The 17,500-nt window shown below is 39.4% G+C and overlaps 1 protein-coding gene across 1 annotated transcript in view; it reads left to right on the top strand.

Moving 5' to 3' along the window:
* LOC143027206 (DDB1- and CUL4-associated factor 8-like) overlaps positions 1 to 17,500 on the top strand; it is a gene marked incomplete at its 5' end in the record, with an annotated part of 48,575 nt that overhangs the window by 12,460 nt on the left and 18,615 nt on the right. Inside the window, 2 exon segments of the mRNA XM_076188384.1 lie at positions 247 to 479; positions 10,007 to 10,184. Of these exon segments, the coding sequence (XP_076044499.1) occupies positions 247 to 479; positions 10,007 to 10,184 (411 nt within the window).

The raw sequence follows: 17,500 nt of genomic DNA on the forward strand, positions 1-17,500 counted from the left end.
ATATATATATACATATATATATAAATACATATATATATACATATATATATATATATATATATACATATATATATATCATAATTTTTATGACGGTTGCTTGAAGACTCAAACCTACTGCTCAGCCACCAGTGAGACTACTGTGTTGCACCTTAACCCTCTTGAGTGGTTAAGGTGCTGCACAGTAGCCTCACCTATTATGTGTATATATATATATATATGATATAATTTTTTTTTTTTTTTTTGCAGAGCAAATTCCTCCCACTTAGTGGAGACTCTCACATTGTATCTTGTGCTCGAGATGGACAAGTTCGATTAGCAGAGCTATCATCCACTGGTGTTTGCCGTACAACAAGACATTTAGCCAAGCATTCAGGTCCAGCTCATAAACTAACAACACTTCCATCATCACCACATGTTTTCCTATCAGCTGGAGAAGATGCTGATGTCCTTAATATTGACATACGGGATCAATCAACAAAGTGAGTTCAAAAGTCTGAAGTTACATCATGTCAACAGATTTTTCATTTTATTCATCCAAATCTATTGAAATATCCCTTATGATTTTAAACTTTCATTAGTATAATGAAGATCTAATAAAAAATTACATGTTGGGTAATTCCTTGCATGGGAATTTGTTTGATAGATGTAAGCTGTATACCAAAAAGATAATTCCCCTATATAGGAACAGTATATGTCCCCTGTCTGGGTTATTAGCTGCATGTTGTTGTGGGGTTTAAGGCCTTAAGCACACTGGCGACTTTTGTAGAGCCACAAGTGGCTGCGTTTTGTGGCAGGGATATTTTCTCCCATAGGTTCCCATTGTTTTCAAGCTTTGCCGATCACACCCACCAAGTGTGATCGGCAAAGCTTGAAAACAATGGGAACCTATGGGAGAAAATATCCCCGCCACAAAACGCAGCCACTTGTGGCTCTACAAAGTCGCCAGTGTGCTTAAGGCCTAAAGCTGCTCAGTAGCATGTGGCTGATACTTTAGGGTCTATATGGAGTGCTCCTATGGACCAGAACCACACATTTTATCTGTGATAGAGGAAATCTCTATTCATAGAGAAATAATATTTTATTATACTGCGACTGTCCCCCCACTCTTGATACTGTCCTGTACCACTGCTGTGAATGTTCATTTCAGGTTTGTTGAACCATGTGGTGGGGGAGAAGAATACTGCCACCAAGTGTTCCCACTTGAGTCATAAAAGGTGATGAAAATGGGATGGGGATTGGAATAGGCATCCTACTCTCTGTAGCCCCAAAGGTGACATTTCTAAAAAAGCAAACGCATAAGAGGGTCTGGAATGAGCTTTCCAACCAGAACCCTAAGGTTTGGGTCTTTTAATGTGTGTGGATGTGGTACAGATGAAAGTAAATGGGAAGAGATAGGCAGCATATTTATGAAAAGATGGTTGTGTTGGCACTGAGTTTGAGTTTGGGAGTGTAGCTGGGAGGGTGTCAGGAGTGAAGAGAGGATGAGGGAGAGAGGGGATGGCAATGCTGGTAAGTGGGTATGTGGTGGAGTGGACGGAGGTTTCTTCAAGGTTGGTGTAGATGGGGGATGAGGCTGGGAAGGGAGAAATGGGTTTTTGTAAGTACATATTAGCCTGGTAGTGAGAAGAGTGTAGAGGTAAGGGAGGCTTTTTGGATAGATTTAAATGAGTGCATAGAGGGTTTAGGAAGAAATGTCAGTGTGGTGGTATTGGGAGATCTTAATGCTAGAGTGGGAAATGAACCAATAGATGGAGTGGTTGGGAAGTGTGGTGTTCCAGAGGAAATCATAGTGGAGAGTTGGTGGTGGAGATGTGTTTGGGGGGAGAGTTGATGATAGCAAATACAGTGTTAAGGAAGAAAGTTGAGCATAAGTACACATGGGAGAGGCTGGTGGATGGAAGAGTGGTAGATAGAGCTTTAATGGATTATATAGTTGTAGCCAGAAGAAGAGTAGGAAGAGTTTTGGATGTATATGTTCTAAGGGGAGAGAGGGGGGGAATATAAAATTTTTGGGTGGAAGGTAAGTTGAGGGTGTAGGGTAGATGGAGAAAGAGGAGGGGGACAGAGGTTGGGGAGTTGCTTGGAGTAGGCTGCTTAAATGAGAAAGAAAAGGAGTACAAGAAGAAATTGAGAGAGGAGTGGGAGTGAAGGATAGTAGAACTACTAGTGGAGTAAGAATGGGGATAGTTCAAGGAGGGAATCCCAAGATGTGCAAAGTTGGTGTGTGGAACAAGGAGGATGGGATGAGTGGGAGGATGAAACAAAGAAGGTTGTAGAAGAGAAGTGATCATTCACAGATTGGTTAAAAAATAGGATGAGGGAGTCATATGAGAGGTACAAAGGAAAGAAGAGAAGTAAAGCACAAGATAAAGGAGGCAAAGAGGAGAGATGTGAAATGGGGTAAGAGTATGACAGAAATTTTTAAAATTATAAAAAGATGATTTTGAAGGAAATTAAGAGAGGAAGAGGAGGCAAATCAAGCAGAAAAGAAAAAGTAAAAGATGCAGATGGATGGTGATGGAGGAGATGGGAGTAAGAGGAAGATGGGCAAACTATTTTGGGGAGCTGCTGAATGTGATGGAGGATGGAGAGGGAGGGGTGGTTGCATTGGGAAGCACTAAGAAAGTGACAGTGATAAATAAGGAAAATGGAGGAGAAATAAGAAAAGATGAGGTAAAAGTAGTTATTAAAATTAGAGCAGGTAAGGCACCTGGGTCAAATGGATGCAGTGTCTAAAAAAGGGAGATATAGCGATAGTGGACTGACTGGTGAGGTTTAATATTTGTCTAAAAGAAGGTAGAGTGCCAGAGGACTGGAGAAGTGCATGTATAGTTCCACTTTACATAGGAAAAGGGGACAAATGTGAGTGTAGTGGTTTCAGAGGGATCAGTTTGTTGAATGTAATTGGGAAGGCTTATGGGAGGGTTTTGTTTGAGTATTAAGAGAGGAACAGAGGGAGTAATTGGTGATGAACAGTGTGGATATGGGACAGGTGGGGGTTGCATGGATCAGATTTTGTGGTAATGCAGATGTAATAAAGCTTTAGGAAAAGATAAAGATATTTTTGGGGCCTTTATGTATTTGGAAAAGGCTTATGACAGGGTAGACAGGAAGGCACTTCGGGAGGTTTTGCAAATTTATGGGATAGGAGGGAGGCTGTTAGGAGCAGTTGCAAGTTTTTGTGAGAGCAGTAGTGCCTGTTTTAGAATTAGAAATGGAGAGAGTGATTGGTTTGAGGTAAAGGTGGGACTTTGCCAGGGATGTGTTATGTTGCCTTGGCTGTTCAATTTATGGGGTGGCGTGCAAGGTAAATGTAAGGGTAATGGGTCAGGGATTGAAGCTGGTTGGAGAAAATGGGAGATAAGCGAATTGCTGTTTGCTGACGATACTGTCTTGTGGCAGAATCAGAGAAGGGATTAAGGAAGTTAGTGATGGAATTTGGGAATCTGTGCAAAAGAAAGCTGAAGATAAATGTGGGTAAAAGTAAGGTGATGAGCTATACAAGGGGAGAATGTGGCAGCAAATTGGAAGTGAGTATTAATGGAGAGAGACTGGAGGAAGTGGATAGTTTCAGATATTTGGGTGTGAATGTGGCAGGAAAGGGAGGAGTGATGGTGGAGGTAGAATGTAGATTGAGAGAATTTGGATGATTAAAAAGTGTAATGAGAAATAGACATTTGGGAATGGATACTAAGAGGAGATTGTATGAAGGAGTGATTGTGCTGACAGCTTTGTATGGGGCAGGAACATGGAACATGAGGAAGAGAGGAGTGGTTTGAATGTATTTGAAATGAAATCCCTGAGAAGTATGGTAGGTGTTGCTAAGTTGGGTAGAATGAGAAATGAGGAGGTGAAGAGGAGAGTAGGGGTGGAAAGGAAGCTGGGATATAGGGTTGATGAAAGAGTATTGGGGTGTTTTGGACACATAGAAAGAATGAGTGAAGAAAGATTAATAAAAGAGGTGTGGAAGGTAGAGTTGGAAGGAGTGAACATGAGGGGGCAACCAAGGATGAGATGGATGGATGGGGGTAAAAGGGGCATTGGGAAAGAGGGGAATGTCTGTTGAGGAATGAAGGGAGAAGACAGAAGATAGGGGTGAATGGAGAAAGGTTGTATATGGATGATGCTGTAATGTATGGAAGGGGATGAGTGGGGGATTGGGGGGAGGCAGTAGGTGTGAATGATATTTTGACACAGCTCAAAGGAATTTCTCCCTGTCTTCTTTTTTTTCTGCATGAGGGGACAGAGAGAGGTGGTTGGTGATTAAATGAAGTGGCCTAGCTGTGGATATGCTGTTTCTTGCTACATTGCTTCTGAACCAGAGAAATGGACGAGATGCAGGGATGACCTGTTGTAAGAGGCTGGTAGAGGCATAGGTAGAAAGTGGGGTAGATGGTGAGGGTTACATTTTTATGGATCAGGTATTTGTAAACTGCTCAGTTCTTCAGGGAGCGTCGCCAGCGATCATTAAAAAAAATTCTTGTACGAGCAAATTTTAGGTAAACACTTCAAAAGAATCTCTATGATGGTGGCAACACTTAAAGCTATACAACTGTATTTTGTTTCTATTTTTTTTTTTATACAGCATAAAATAGATAAAATATTGGCAAATTCTGGCAACCCCATTGCATAAAAAACATTCTGTATATTGAAATAGCGTCAACGTTTCTATAGCTATTTCGTTTTTTGCTATAGAATTGTGTTTATGGAGATATTTGGCAACTCCTCCCACCAGCATACTCCACAAAGACAGTGAATAGGGAATCAGTACTCTTGAAAAGGCCAAAGTAAGGTGAAGTCACTCCTGGCACTCTCACCATATGCAACAATTTTGATTCCTTGCCCTGTATTGTTGCTGTGATCATGGAAAAATTAACAAGAAACAAGAGTGAAGTGGCAGAATATAGAGAGGGCCTGTGAGTGCCTGAAATAGAAACAAGAAGGAAAAAGAAAGAGGAGAAAAGCAGCACAGCTGCACCCAGCACTCTGCAAGCATCTACTAGCCACACCCACCTTACATCTCCACCCATGCCACACCACTTACTCTCACCTTACGCCTCATCAGCAAAGAAGAGGAAATTGGAGATTTGCTATACATTGCAACCATCAAACAAATGGTCGCAAAAATTTAAATTTCCTGTCCTGTAAAGTTTGTTTTTGTTTTCTCTGTTGTAATAGCTTTGGTTCTATATGGATTTTTGTTTCATTTGAAAGAAAACATGCTAATTATTTTCTACAGTAAAAAAAAGCCCATGTAAAACATATTAGTGTTGGTCATGCTAAAAGACTACTAATTCCAAAAGATACAGTGATGATGTTAAAACAAATAGGAAAGTGGATCAGCCAGTTGTAGAATCCAATAGAAATAAAAATGCCAATATGAATTCTTCTGTTAACACTGAACCCAAACCTCAGTGTAAAAGTGTTACTATCAAATCTAATCATCTTTCATCTCAACTTGGAATTTCTAATACTTCTCAATCCTCCTCTGTGGAGGTTTCCTCACCCCTGGTTGAGGAGGGTGTCTCCTGCCCCCGTCTGGAGGGGCACCTAAGGTTTCTATTGTTGAAACCTCACAGGCTTTGCCTCCTTTATCTTATATTTTACTTCTCTTTACTTTGTACCTCTCATATGATTCCCTTGTCCTAATTTGTAACTAATATGTGAAAGCTTGCTTCTCTTCTACAACCTTCTTTGTTTCCTCATCCCACCACTTACTACCCCTCCTATTTTCTCTCATCCTCCTTGTTCCACACACCATCTTTGCACACCTTATGACTCCCTCCTTGAACCATCCCCATTACTCCTCCACTCCTAGTTCTACTCTATCCTTCACTCCCTCCCACTCCTCTCTCAGCTTCTTCTCATACTCTTCCTTTTCTTTCTCATTTAAGCAGTTCACTCTAAGTACCTCCCTACCTTCTGCCCTTTTCCTTCTCCACCTATTCCCCACTCTCAACTTACCTTCCACCAAAAAAGGATCCGATATTCCCCCACTCTCTCCCCTTAGAACATGTACATCCTTAACTCTTCCTACTATACTCCTAGTGACCACTATATAGTCCATTAATGCTCAATCTACTGCCCTTCCATCCACCACCCTCTCCCATGTGAACTTATGCTTGACTTTCTTCCTAAACACTGTATTTGCTATCATCAACTCTCAAGACACATCACCATCAACTCTCCACTACAATTTTTTCCTAGAACTCCATACTTCCCAATCACTCCATCTATTGGTTAATTTCCTACCCTAGCGTTAAGGTCTCCCAACACCACTACATTCTCATTTCTACTTAATCCCTCTATGCACTCATTTAATTCCATCCAAAAAGCCTCCCTTTCCTCTATGGTCTTCTCACTACCAGGCCCATATGCACTTACAAAAACCCACATCTCCCTTCCCAGCTACACCTTCATCCACATTAACCTTGAAGAAACCTTCCACTCCACTACACGATTATCTGTCTCTTCACTTACTAGTATAGGCACCCATTCTCTCCCTCATCCTCTCCTCACTCCTGAGAACCTCCCAGCTACACTCTCAAACTCACACTCTCCCCTCCCTTTCAACTCAGTTTCACTCAGTGCCAACACATATGAGGAGAGATTGGCTAAACTGGAGTTACCGACTCTGGAGCAAAGAAGAGAGAGAGATGACCTACTGACCATCTACAGAATCATGAAAGGCACAGAAATACTTGATAGAGAGGACTTGTTAAACTGGGACAGGAGAAGCACAAGAGGACATGGAAAGAAAATAAAAAAACATAGCTACAGATGAGATCTGAAGAAAAACAGTTTTCCACATAGAGTGGTGGACACTTGGAACAAACTGGACAATGAAATACATACATACATATACCAAAGGCTTTTTCCTCCTACACGGGGGGTAGGCAAAAAGAAAAAGGAATAGAAACCACTCCCACCCATTCCATTTCCTATATATTCCACTCCCCTCCACCCTCCTCCCTCCCTCTTATCTTGGTACCTCCTGTCCACTGCCCTGGGTCAGAAGCAGTGTCGTAAGACACAGCACATCCACAGCAAGGCCACTTCGTAAATTCGGCGACCCCCCTCTCCGTCCCCATGCAGAAAAGGAAAAGATGGGGAGAAATTCCTTGAAATGAAATAGTGTGCGCAAAAGCCATTCATGAGTTTAAGAGCAAACTAGACACTGCAAGATACAAAGGCAGGACACCACAAGCGTAGCTCCCCTTCCCGCAAAATACAACTAGGTAACTAGGTAAATACATCCATCTTTCTTCTCACAAACATACTGCCTATCTCTTCCCTTTTACTCTCATCTGTACCATATCCATGCACATTAAAAGACCCAAACCTTAGGGTACTGGTTGGAAAACTCCTAGACCCTCTTATGCCTTTACTTTTTTTTAGGAATGTCCCCTTTGGGGCTACAGGTAGCAGGATTCCTAGTCCTATCCCTGTCCCATTTTTTGTCACCTTGTACGACTCAAGTGGGAAGACTTGATGGCAGCATTCTTTTCCCCCATCACAGGGTAGGCAAAAAATTAAATTAGCTTCACAGAGTAATTGGTAGCCTATTAAGTTGGACTAGAAATTGGTTGAATAATCAAAAACAGTCGTTTTAAATGGCAACACTTGTAGATGGAAAATGTTACAAGTGGAGTTCCTCAGGGTTCCATTCTTGGGCCACTTCTATTTGTAGTATATATAAATGATATAGACCATGTACTAAAATCTGTTGTCTCCAAATTTGCTGATGATACAAAATTGTGTGGAATGGCAAGTGATCGCTTAAATCAGTTATTCAAGATTTAGATAAATTACAGGAATGGTCTGAAAAGTGGCTAATGAAATTTAACAAAAGTAAATGCAAAGTTATGCTCATAGGTAAAAATAACTAAGTACAATTACAAGTTATTTGGAAATTTATCAACAAAAGTGGATAGTGAGAAGGATCTTGGGGTAATTATCAGTAACGATCTCAAATCATCTAAGCAGTGTATTTCAGCCATTGAGAAAGCAAATAAGATTCTAGTACTGGTGCGATCTTTTTACTTCAAAAATCCATCTTTTATTAACAAGCTATATAAATCGTTAGTTCGTCCACATTTGGAATATGCTGTTTCTGTATGGTCACCAAATCTCATGAAAGACATTGACAAATTGGAAAAAGTACAATGGCAAGCCACAAAACTGATTCCAAATATAAGAAATAAATCATGAAAATCAACTAAAACATATGAATCTGTTTTCCCAAAAAATGTGTAGACTCAGAGGCGATTTGATACAGATTTTTTAAGATTCTAAAGGGGATTGACAACATCAAAAGTGACAAATTTTTTACACTGAATGAGAATCAAACAAGAAATAATGGTCCCAAACTGTCAGGAAATAGAGTTAATTTGGAAGTGGGTAGAAACAACTTCACCAACCATGTAGTTAATGAATGATTTAAACTTCCTGCAGAGGCAGTGCAATGTAGTTCAGTTCAAAGCTTTAAGATTCATGTAGATAAACATCAAAGCAAGATACTGTAATGACTGCCATTTATTTTATATTATTTGTTTATTTGTTTGCTATTATTTGTCTTTATGAATATGCTTGATTTTCATTTATCATTGTTTATCAATTTATTATTATTTACTATTTACCTGTTTGCAGGGTGGAGGGGTGTGGAGTGTATTCAGGGATGGAATGGGTGGGAATGATTTTATGCCTTTTCCTTTTCGGCTACCTCCCTTGTAAGGGGAAAACCCTTGGTATATGTATGTATTATTATATTATAATTTTTTTTTTTCCTTTTAGTTTTATTTATTCATTTTTTGTTTATCATTATTGTATTTTTTTTACATCTGACTTAGTCATGGACCAAAAGTCTCCTGTCAGCATACTCCGCCTTTGTAATCCTTTGTAATTCAGAGAAATGGGACAGGACAGTAATAAGTGGTGGGGGGACACCATGACAGAGGGACAGTCGCAGTATAATAAAAGTGTCATCATTTCTCTATGAACAGAGACTTCCTCTATCATACAAAATGATGTGTGGCTCTGGTCCATAGGGGCACCCCATATAGACCCTAAAGTATCAACTGCATGCTACTTTGCCACAATAACATGCAGCTAATACCCTATCACAGAACAAGAAAAAAGAACAGCTAAAGCAATACTCAGAAGACAGTGAGAATATGAATAATTTAAAATAGAATAAGTCCCAACCCTGGATAATGCTGTAAATAGAAAGCAAGTAAGAAACACATACCCAGAGGCTACAGAAAAAAAACTTCAACCTCAGCTTAACACTGGAGACAAGTAATGAATGAATAGGTAATAAAAAGGAACACAATTTCACAGAACAAAAAGAACAACTAAAGCAGCCAAACAGTGACATAATAAAATAAATTAATATCAAATAGAAAGAAAATTAGGAAAAAATAATGGACAAAATAAACAGAAAAATGTGGAGAGCAGTAAAAAACATAAAAAACTCAAAACTGAATCCCTCAACCCATGAAGCAGTTGAAGCAACCCAGGACAGAATACCATCACCTAAACAGCAGTGTAACATCATAAACAAGCATGTCTCCAAAACTAGCTTTAAACCTAATATGCCAGAAAATAGGAACATATTAAAGAAATGCATTAAATCAAACCTTACAAAGACACCACTACCCCTTTCCACAGTAAAGACATGACACAAAAGGATCAATAAAGAAACTAAGAAACTCCAAAGCAAGTCCAGACAAGACCTCAAACATCTGGGCCATAATGCCATAAAAGCCTTATCTAATATTTTGAAGTACTCGACTAAACAACATCTCAAAACTACCCTAAATACAACCACCACACTGAACACCTTATTGTACAGTAACTGTCTGTAGACAACAACACAAAATTACCTCTGAGTGACCTATGTGTCTGTCTGGTAGCTGTTCCTGGTTACCTGGGAGCCATGGGACTTGGGGCAATGGATTGATTGATTAATGAACAATTTTTAATTTTGATCATTTCTATTTGTCAGGGTAGCACATGTTGAAAATTTAGAAGGTAGTCCAGTGGCCCTCTACAGTATTCATGCTCATCCTTTGGACAGCAATCAGTTTATAGTCAGCGGAAGGGATCAGTATGTCCGTATGTATGATCGCCGAATAATGGGATCATTTAACCCTCCTATGCTCAAGTACTGTCCAGATCATTTGGTAAGTTTGACTATCATGTATCCAATTAATTTATGTTTCAATACTTTTGTACTCCTTCAAAGGCTTCTTTGTAGTAGTATTTTTTTTTATATTTGTTTTATTTATTTATATATTTTTCAACTAAAATGTCTTTCTCTATAAAGGAATGTACATAATAGATGTGTGAAAAAACTCCAGCCATGCATTCTTACCATATGTATCTTTTTTCTCATGTTACTGTTTAAAATCTTTAAAAAAAAATTAGACCATATTACTTCCCCAGCAGTAATGTATATTCATCCTTCATGCACTCCTTATGGAACAGGTTATTGCCTTAATATATACAGATTTTTAAACCCACACACTTTTCAACTAGATATTGCCTGCCAAATGTTCCTTGCATTCTTTAAGTATTCAATTTGTAATCCCATCAGACTTTTCTCATGTCCAGCACAACCACAACCAGCTAAAAAAAAACACTAGCAGCATACTGCTTAAAAATATATGACCATCTACCACCTGTACCTCATAATATATCCGCACAAAAACATATTAATTCCTAGATCATAAATCAAGACCTTCAAGGCAGACCACCAAATCATTACTCAACCCCACACACCTCAACATCTCCAGTGAAAGGTCCTTGCCAAGAAAAGCAAGAACTACACTAACATGCTTACATTCAGGACACTGCAGCATTAACCTCTTCAATACGAGTCAAATTCTTTGTGCAGCATTGGATGCCTGATGTACAATGATGCATCACAATACTCGCATCATAAAATATAAAGTCCTCCTGATATACTCATTCTCTTTCAATCTGAGTAATAATAAGCACAGAAAATGTGATCAAGCCAGATCACAGAATTTGGGGGGGTCACTCATCTACAACTACAAAATAAATATAATCAGGATGCCAGTGCTGGCATCTTCATATATCCACTTGTGCCTCATTCCTACATTGGCATCATCATATAGAAGAGGTTAAGACAGTACCAGCACAGAATAGGCCTAACCACAAAATAAAACTGCCCTAGATGCAACCACCACACAATCAATCCATCCATTTCCCCAGGTCTCACTTGCAGGACACATCTCCCAAGTAACTGGCTATGGCCACTGGGTGGTCCAATAGGTCACTAATGCCAGTGTCACACTATGCAGTGGCACTGGATGTGGCCAGATAATGGGCAAGTTCAATGAACTTAAGATCACCTGGAGACATCCAGAACTTTATATTATGACCACCATCTCCCTCTGGTTGAAAAACTAACCTTTCGAGTCTAATGACTCATAAGGGAGACTTTCTTATAGCCAACAACAAGCTGCAGTGGCAGTGCCAGATTGTGTGGCAATGGCCTTAGGGAATAATTATCGTGTTGTTCTCTTGGGATTGTCACTGTGAGGCATTATAAAATGAAGTGTTTGGTGTCTTCTGTATGGTGGTTGTATCTAAGGCAGTTTGGTTCTGTGGCCATGCTGGTTAAGTATTGGTAATGTTTTAATGCTGGGCAATGTCGTGAACACAAGTGTGCCAGTGTGTATCTTACATCTCTTGAGAGGGATTTTTCTCTGGCTCTGATGTCGGGGGGTTATTGGCGAAGTATCAATTTTGGTGGTCTGTATTGAAGAGCTTTAGTGATCTGGGTGTCAATATATATATTATTTTGATGTATTGTGTAGTTTTAGTGGTAAGTTGCTTATGTGTGTATCTTGAGTGGTATGCTGCAGGCTTTTTGCATGTGTTTACCTAATTACAGTATACAGAAAAGAAGCAATGTTTTTGGGTCCCATCATGCCTAGCCTCAAGTTCACATATGGTTCCAACCTTGTGTATATCTTTAATTTCCAATTATCATGTTTAGATTTAAATTCATGTATTGTTCCAGCTTGGACTATATCCCTATTAAGCTATTCCAGTTATTTATGCATCTATATGGAAAACTATTTCTTCACATCCTATAGACAAGTACATACAAATATACATACATACATACATACATATACCAAGGCTTTTTCCCCCTTCCAAGGGAGGTAGCCAAAAAGGGGAAGGCATAAAAACACTCCCACCCATTTCACCCCCAAATACACTCCACACCCCTCCCACCCTTCCTCTCATCTGAGCACCTCCTGGATGACGGGTCATCCCTGCACCCCGCCCACCGCCCTGGGTCAGAAGCAGTGTCGCAAGACACAGTACATCCACAGCAAGGCCGCTTCATTTAATCGGCGACCCCCCCTCTCCGTCCCCCTTTGCATATAAGGAGAGGACGGGGAGAAATCCCTTCGGGCTGCGTCAAAATTTACTCACACATACTCGGCCCATTCCTCCTCATGCAATCACAACATCATCCATATACAACCATTCTCCACTCACCTCTGTCTTCCGTCCTCTCCCTTCCTTCCTCAACAGACATTCCCCTCTTCCCCAAAGCCCCCTTCACCCCATCCATCCACCTCATCCTAGGACGTCCCCTCATGTTCACTCCCTCCACATCTGCCTTCCATACCTCTTTTACTAGTCTTTCTTCACTCATTCTTTCCATGTGTCCAAACCATCCTAATATTCTTTCATCAACCCTCTCTCCCAAATCCTTTTTCACCCCTGTTCTCCTCCTCACCTCCTCATTTCTCACTCTATCTAACCTAGTAACCCCCGCCATACTTCTCAGACACCTCATCTCAAACACATTCAAACTCCTTCTCTCTTCTTCTCTTATGTTCCACGTTTCTGCCCCATACAGTGCTGTTGGCACAATCACTCCTTCATACAGTCTCCTCTTCGCATCCATTCCCAAATGTCTATTCTCATTACACTCTTTAAACCACCAAGGCATTTACTCGCTTCTCTCAATCTACATTCTACCTCCACCTTCACTCCACCTTTTCCTGCTACACTTGCACCCAAGTATCTAAAACTATCCACTTCCTCCAGTCGCTCTCCCTTAATGCTCACTTCCAGTCTACTGCCACTTTCACCCCTTGTACATCTCATCACCTTACTTTTACCCACATTTATCTTTAGTTTTCTTCTATCACATACTCTCCCAAACTCTGCCACCAGCTTCCTCAATCCCTCCTCTGACCCTGCCACAAGCGCAGTGTCGTCCGCAAACAACAGCTGGCTCACCTCCCACTTTTCTCCATTTTCTTTAACCATCTCCAATCCCTGACTCACTACCCTAGCATTCACCTCTCGCACCACCCCATCCAAATATACAAAGGGCTTTTTCCCCCCTACAAGGGAAGTAGCCAAATTCAAAAGGCGTAATTCCACTCCCACTCATTTCATTGCCACATACTCCATTCCCATTCTTGAAAAGATTTGCAATCTTCCTCTGTATTTACTCTAATAGTTTTGCATCATCTGCAAAGAAGTTCATATAACATTCCACGCCTTCATCCATGTCATATATATAAATAGCAAACATTATCGGAGCCAATACAGAGCCTTGGGGGACTACGCTTATCATATCTTCCCAATTTGAGTTCTTGTCTCTAAGTACCACCCTCATTTTTCTTCCATTCAATAAATCTTTCATCTATTCCAATAATTTTCAGTGTATTCCACCTACAATTTCAATTTTTCAGAGTAGCTTTTTGTGTGGTACTTTGTCAAAAGCCTTTTGTAAGTCCAAGAAAGCACAATCTGCCCATCTGTCTCTTTCTTGTATTATTTCTATTAATCTTGAGTAAAAGCATATTAAGTTTGTAGTACATGATCTTCCACTTCTAAATCCAAATTGTTTAGGGTTTAGTATATTGTTCTCTTCCAAGTGTCAATCCATTTATGTTTAATAACTTTTTCACATATTTTTGCAATTGTACTTGTAAGGGATACCGGTCATAGGATTACAAAGGATTACAAAGGCGGAGCATGCCGACAGGAGACCTTTTGGTCCATATCTAGGTCGGATGCGAGAAAAAAAAATCATAATAATAATAAAATAATAAATAAAAGCTATAATAATGTAAATAACAGATAAAATACATAAATGCATAGGTATAGTTAAATAATAAACAAACAGGTAAATAGTAAATAATAATAAATTGACATATAACTAATAATAAATGAAAATCAGAAAGACAAATAATAACAAAACAAAAACAAATACTATAAGATAAATTACAATCATTACAGCATCTTGCTTAGGTGTTTATCTAAATGATTCTTAAAGCTTCGAACTGAACTACATTGCACTACCTGTGCAGGAAGTTTATTCCATTCATTAACTACACGGTTGGCAAAGTTGTTTCTACCTACTTCCAAATTGAATCTATTTCCGGACAGTTTGAGACCATTGTTTCTTGTCTGATTCTCATTCAATGTGAAAATTTGGTCACTTTTGATGTCAATTCCCTTTAAAATCTTAAAAGACCTGTATCAAGTCACCTCTGAGTCTACGCTTTTTTAGGGAAAACAGATTTATATGTTTTAGCCTTCATTCTGTCCGGTATCCCTTCCTAAAATTATATTTTGTCCTCCACTGACATTATATCCTACCGTGATATTTTCTCCTCCATTATCATTACATCCTATCATGATATTTTGTCCTCCACTATCATTACTTCCCATTGTGATATTTTGTCCTCCACTGTCATTACATCCCATTGCAACATTTTGTCCTCCATTATCATTACATCCTATCATGATATTTTGTCCTCCACTATCATTACTTCCCATTGTGATATTTTGTCCTCCACTGTCATTACATCCCATTGCAACATTTTGTCCTATGACATTACATCCTAATGTAACATTTCGTCCTCTAGCGACATTATATCCTAAAATTATATTTTGTCCTATACTGGCACATTGTTTTATATTAATGCTATATTCTACACTGTTTTCTCAAGTACATTCTATTTCCCCTTCCCTTTGGGCTTCTACCCTAAAAAAGGAGCTAATTCATTACAAACTCCCACAATGAGGTTTGTAAGAACATCTTTGCCTCTGCGGGTAAGGTGGATCCCATCAGAAGCGTAAAGGTCATGGCGCCTAGAAAAGAGATACCAAGGATCAAGAAAGTGGTATCCGAATTGTGTGCACAACTGCGATATCCTATCATTGATTCCTATGGCTCTACTGTTCCAGCACGAGCCTGCGTAGATCCTCGGGAGGATCCCACAGACTAAGTGACGGCTCCCATGTTCCTTCATCTCCTGAAGGAGGACCTTGTAATTCCGAACAAGCTCCTCTGATCTCACACTACCTACATTGTTACTTCCCGTATGAACAATTGTAACCGTGTTCTTCCGTCCTTGCTCCCTGATGGACTGGGTACAATCGGCAATCCCACGGCCCAGTTGACATACAAGCTTGCAACGTCGCTTAGTCTTCCGCTGCAGGATGTCGTCATAGCCTCGCACCATGGAGTCCCCCACCACCAAGAACTCCTGGTTTTCAGCCACTTCATCCTCCAGTAGAGCAAAACGATTGGCTAGAGCCAGCGGTTTCTCCACAGGGCACATGTCTACCGAACGCGGGCCCGGCAGACGGGACCCCAAGGAGCGCCACTCGCTCACGGCAGTGACAGTAGGGGAAGAAGTGGAATGCTCTTTGGATTGTGGGGAGGGTTCACTCTTCTCACGGAGCGCACTCCTGAGAAGGCGAATTTCCTCCTCACACATCCTGAGACGGACCTCTAGGTTCACGCAACCTTCACAAGCCATTTCGCTCCTCCTTTAGCAATAAAAACGGCAAAGAAAAAATACAAACCAACAACAACAAAAAAATCAAAGCGGTTTCTAATAAACTAAATACGCGAAGCTTACTCTACTTACCTTATACTATTTCTCCTACCTTTGGAGTACAGTAACAGAAAACTGTTTTGAATTTAAATAGAACACTACACTTTATCTTATATCTGTAACTGTATAGTGCTATACGTATACAATTACAAAAACACAACACAATCACTTAACACTATTCGGAGATATAAATTTCACAGGTATTCGCTAGCTGGTGTCTGTGCAGAAAAACGAGGTCTCTAGCTGAGGTCACGAGTGGAGCGGTCTATAGTTTGTTGGATTTCCCTTGTCTCCTCCTTTGTATATTGGTACAATATTTGCATTTTTCCAATCTTGTGGTACTTTTCCTTCTTTGAGTGAGAAGTCAATTATCTTGTGTATTTTGTCTGTAAGTTCATCTATACATTCTTTCAATATCCAGTTCGCTATTCCATCAGGCCCATATGACTTTCTGATGTCAAGGTTCTTTATTTGGTCCCTTATTTCTTTCTGTGTCACTGTTATTTCTTTCATTTTGGGGGATCTTTCTCGCTGTCCTTCATCACAAGTTTGTGAGCTTTCAATTGTAAATACAGACCTAAAATGCCTGGTCATTACTTCAGCCATTTCTACATCTATATATTCTTTATTTCCTTTGCACAGTTTCACTATTTCATGTTTGTCTTTTAGTTTGTCATTTACATATCTGTAAAATAGTTTAGGTTGGTCTTTGCATTTGTCTATTATACCTTTTTTGTAGTTTCTTTTTTCCTCTCTACTTATATCTACATATTCATCCTTCAGTTTGATGTATGTATGCCATCTAGTCTTTTAACCATCTTTTCCAGGCTTTGTCTCTTCTATCTTTAGCATCACTACACTTTTTGTTATACCAACACTTTATGTAAACCCTTTTTTGTTTCTTCTTAGGTACATATTTATCTGTTCCCTCCTTGTATTTTTCTTTAAAAATTTTCAATTTCTCTTTCATCTTTGTTTCATCATTTGAATTTTTTTTCCCAGTTTCTATTTACATAGTTGTATTATACGGGAAGGGAGCTATGCTCATGGTGCCCCGTTTTTGTATCAGCATCAAGTTTTTTCTTAAAGTCTTGAATAGTGTTTGCACACACTGTTTCTTTATTTTAATTATTCCAGATATCCAGCACTCTGTGTGGGAAACTTTTTTTTTTTTCCTCCAAATCTCTTCTATAGTTATCCTTTTTGAGTTTTTTTTTGTGTCTTGTTTTTCTGTTGTCCCATTTTAGTAAATCATTCTTATCAAGGACTTCCATTCCTTTCATGATTCTATAGCTAGTAGATCTCTTTCTCTTCTCTGCTTCAGTGTTGGTAATTCCAATTTGGATAATCTTTGTTCATATGTTAAGGGAGCATCGACAGTGATCATTCAAAAAATTCTGGTACATGATTGAATTTTAGGAAAAAATTTCAAAACAATCACTATCATGGTGGCAACAATCATACAAAGTAATACTCCTGTATTTTGTTTCTATTTTTTTTTATACAGAATAAAATTTATAAAATATTGGCAACCTCTGGCAACCCCATTGCATAAAAACATTCTGTATATTGAAATAGTGTCAACA

This window comes from Oratosquilla oratoria, chromosome 7 (assembly GCF_046742065.1).
Source record: "Oratosquilla oratoria isolate Oo_2021 chromosome 7, ASM4674206v1, whole genome shotgun sequence".
Lineage (NCBI taxonomy): Eukaryota > Metazoa > Arthropoda > Malacostraca > Stomatopoda > Squillidae > Oratosquilla > Oratosquilla oratoria.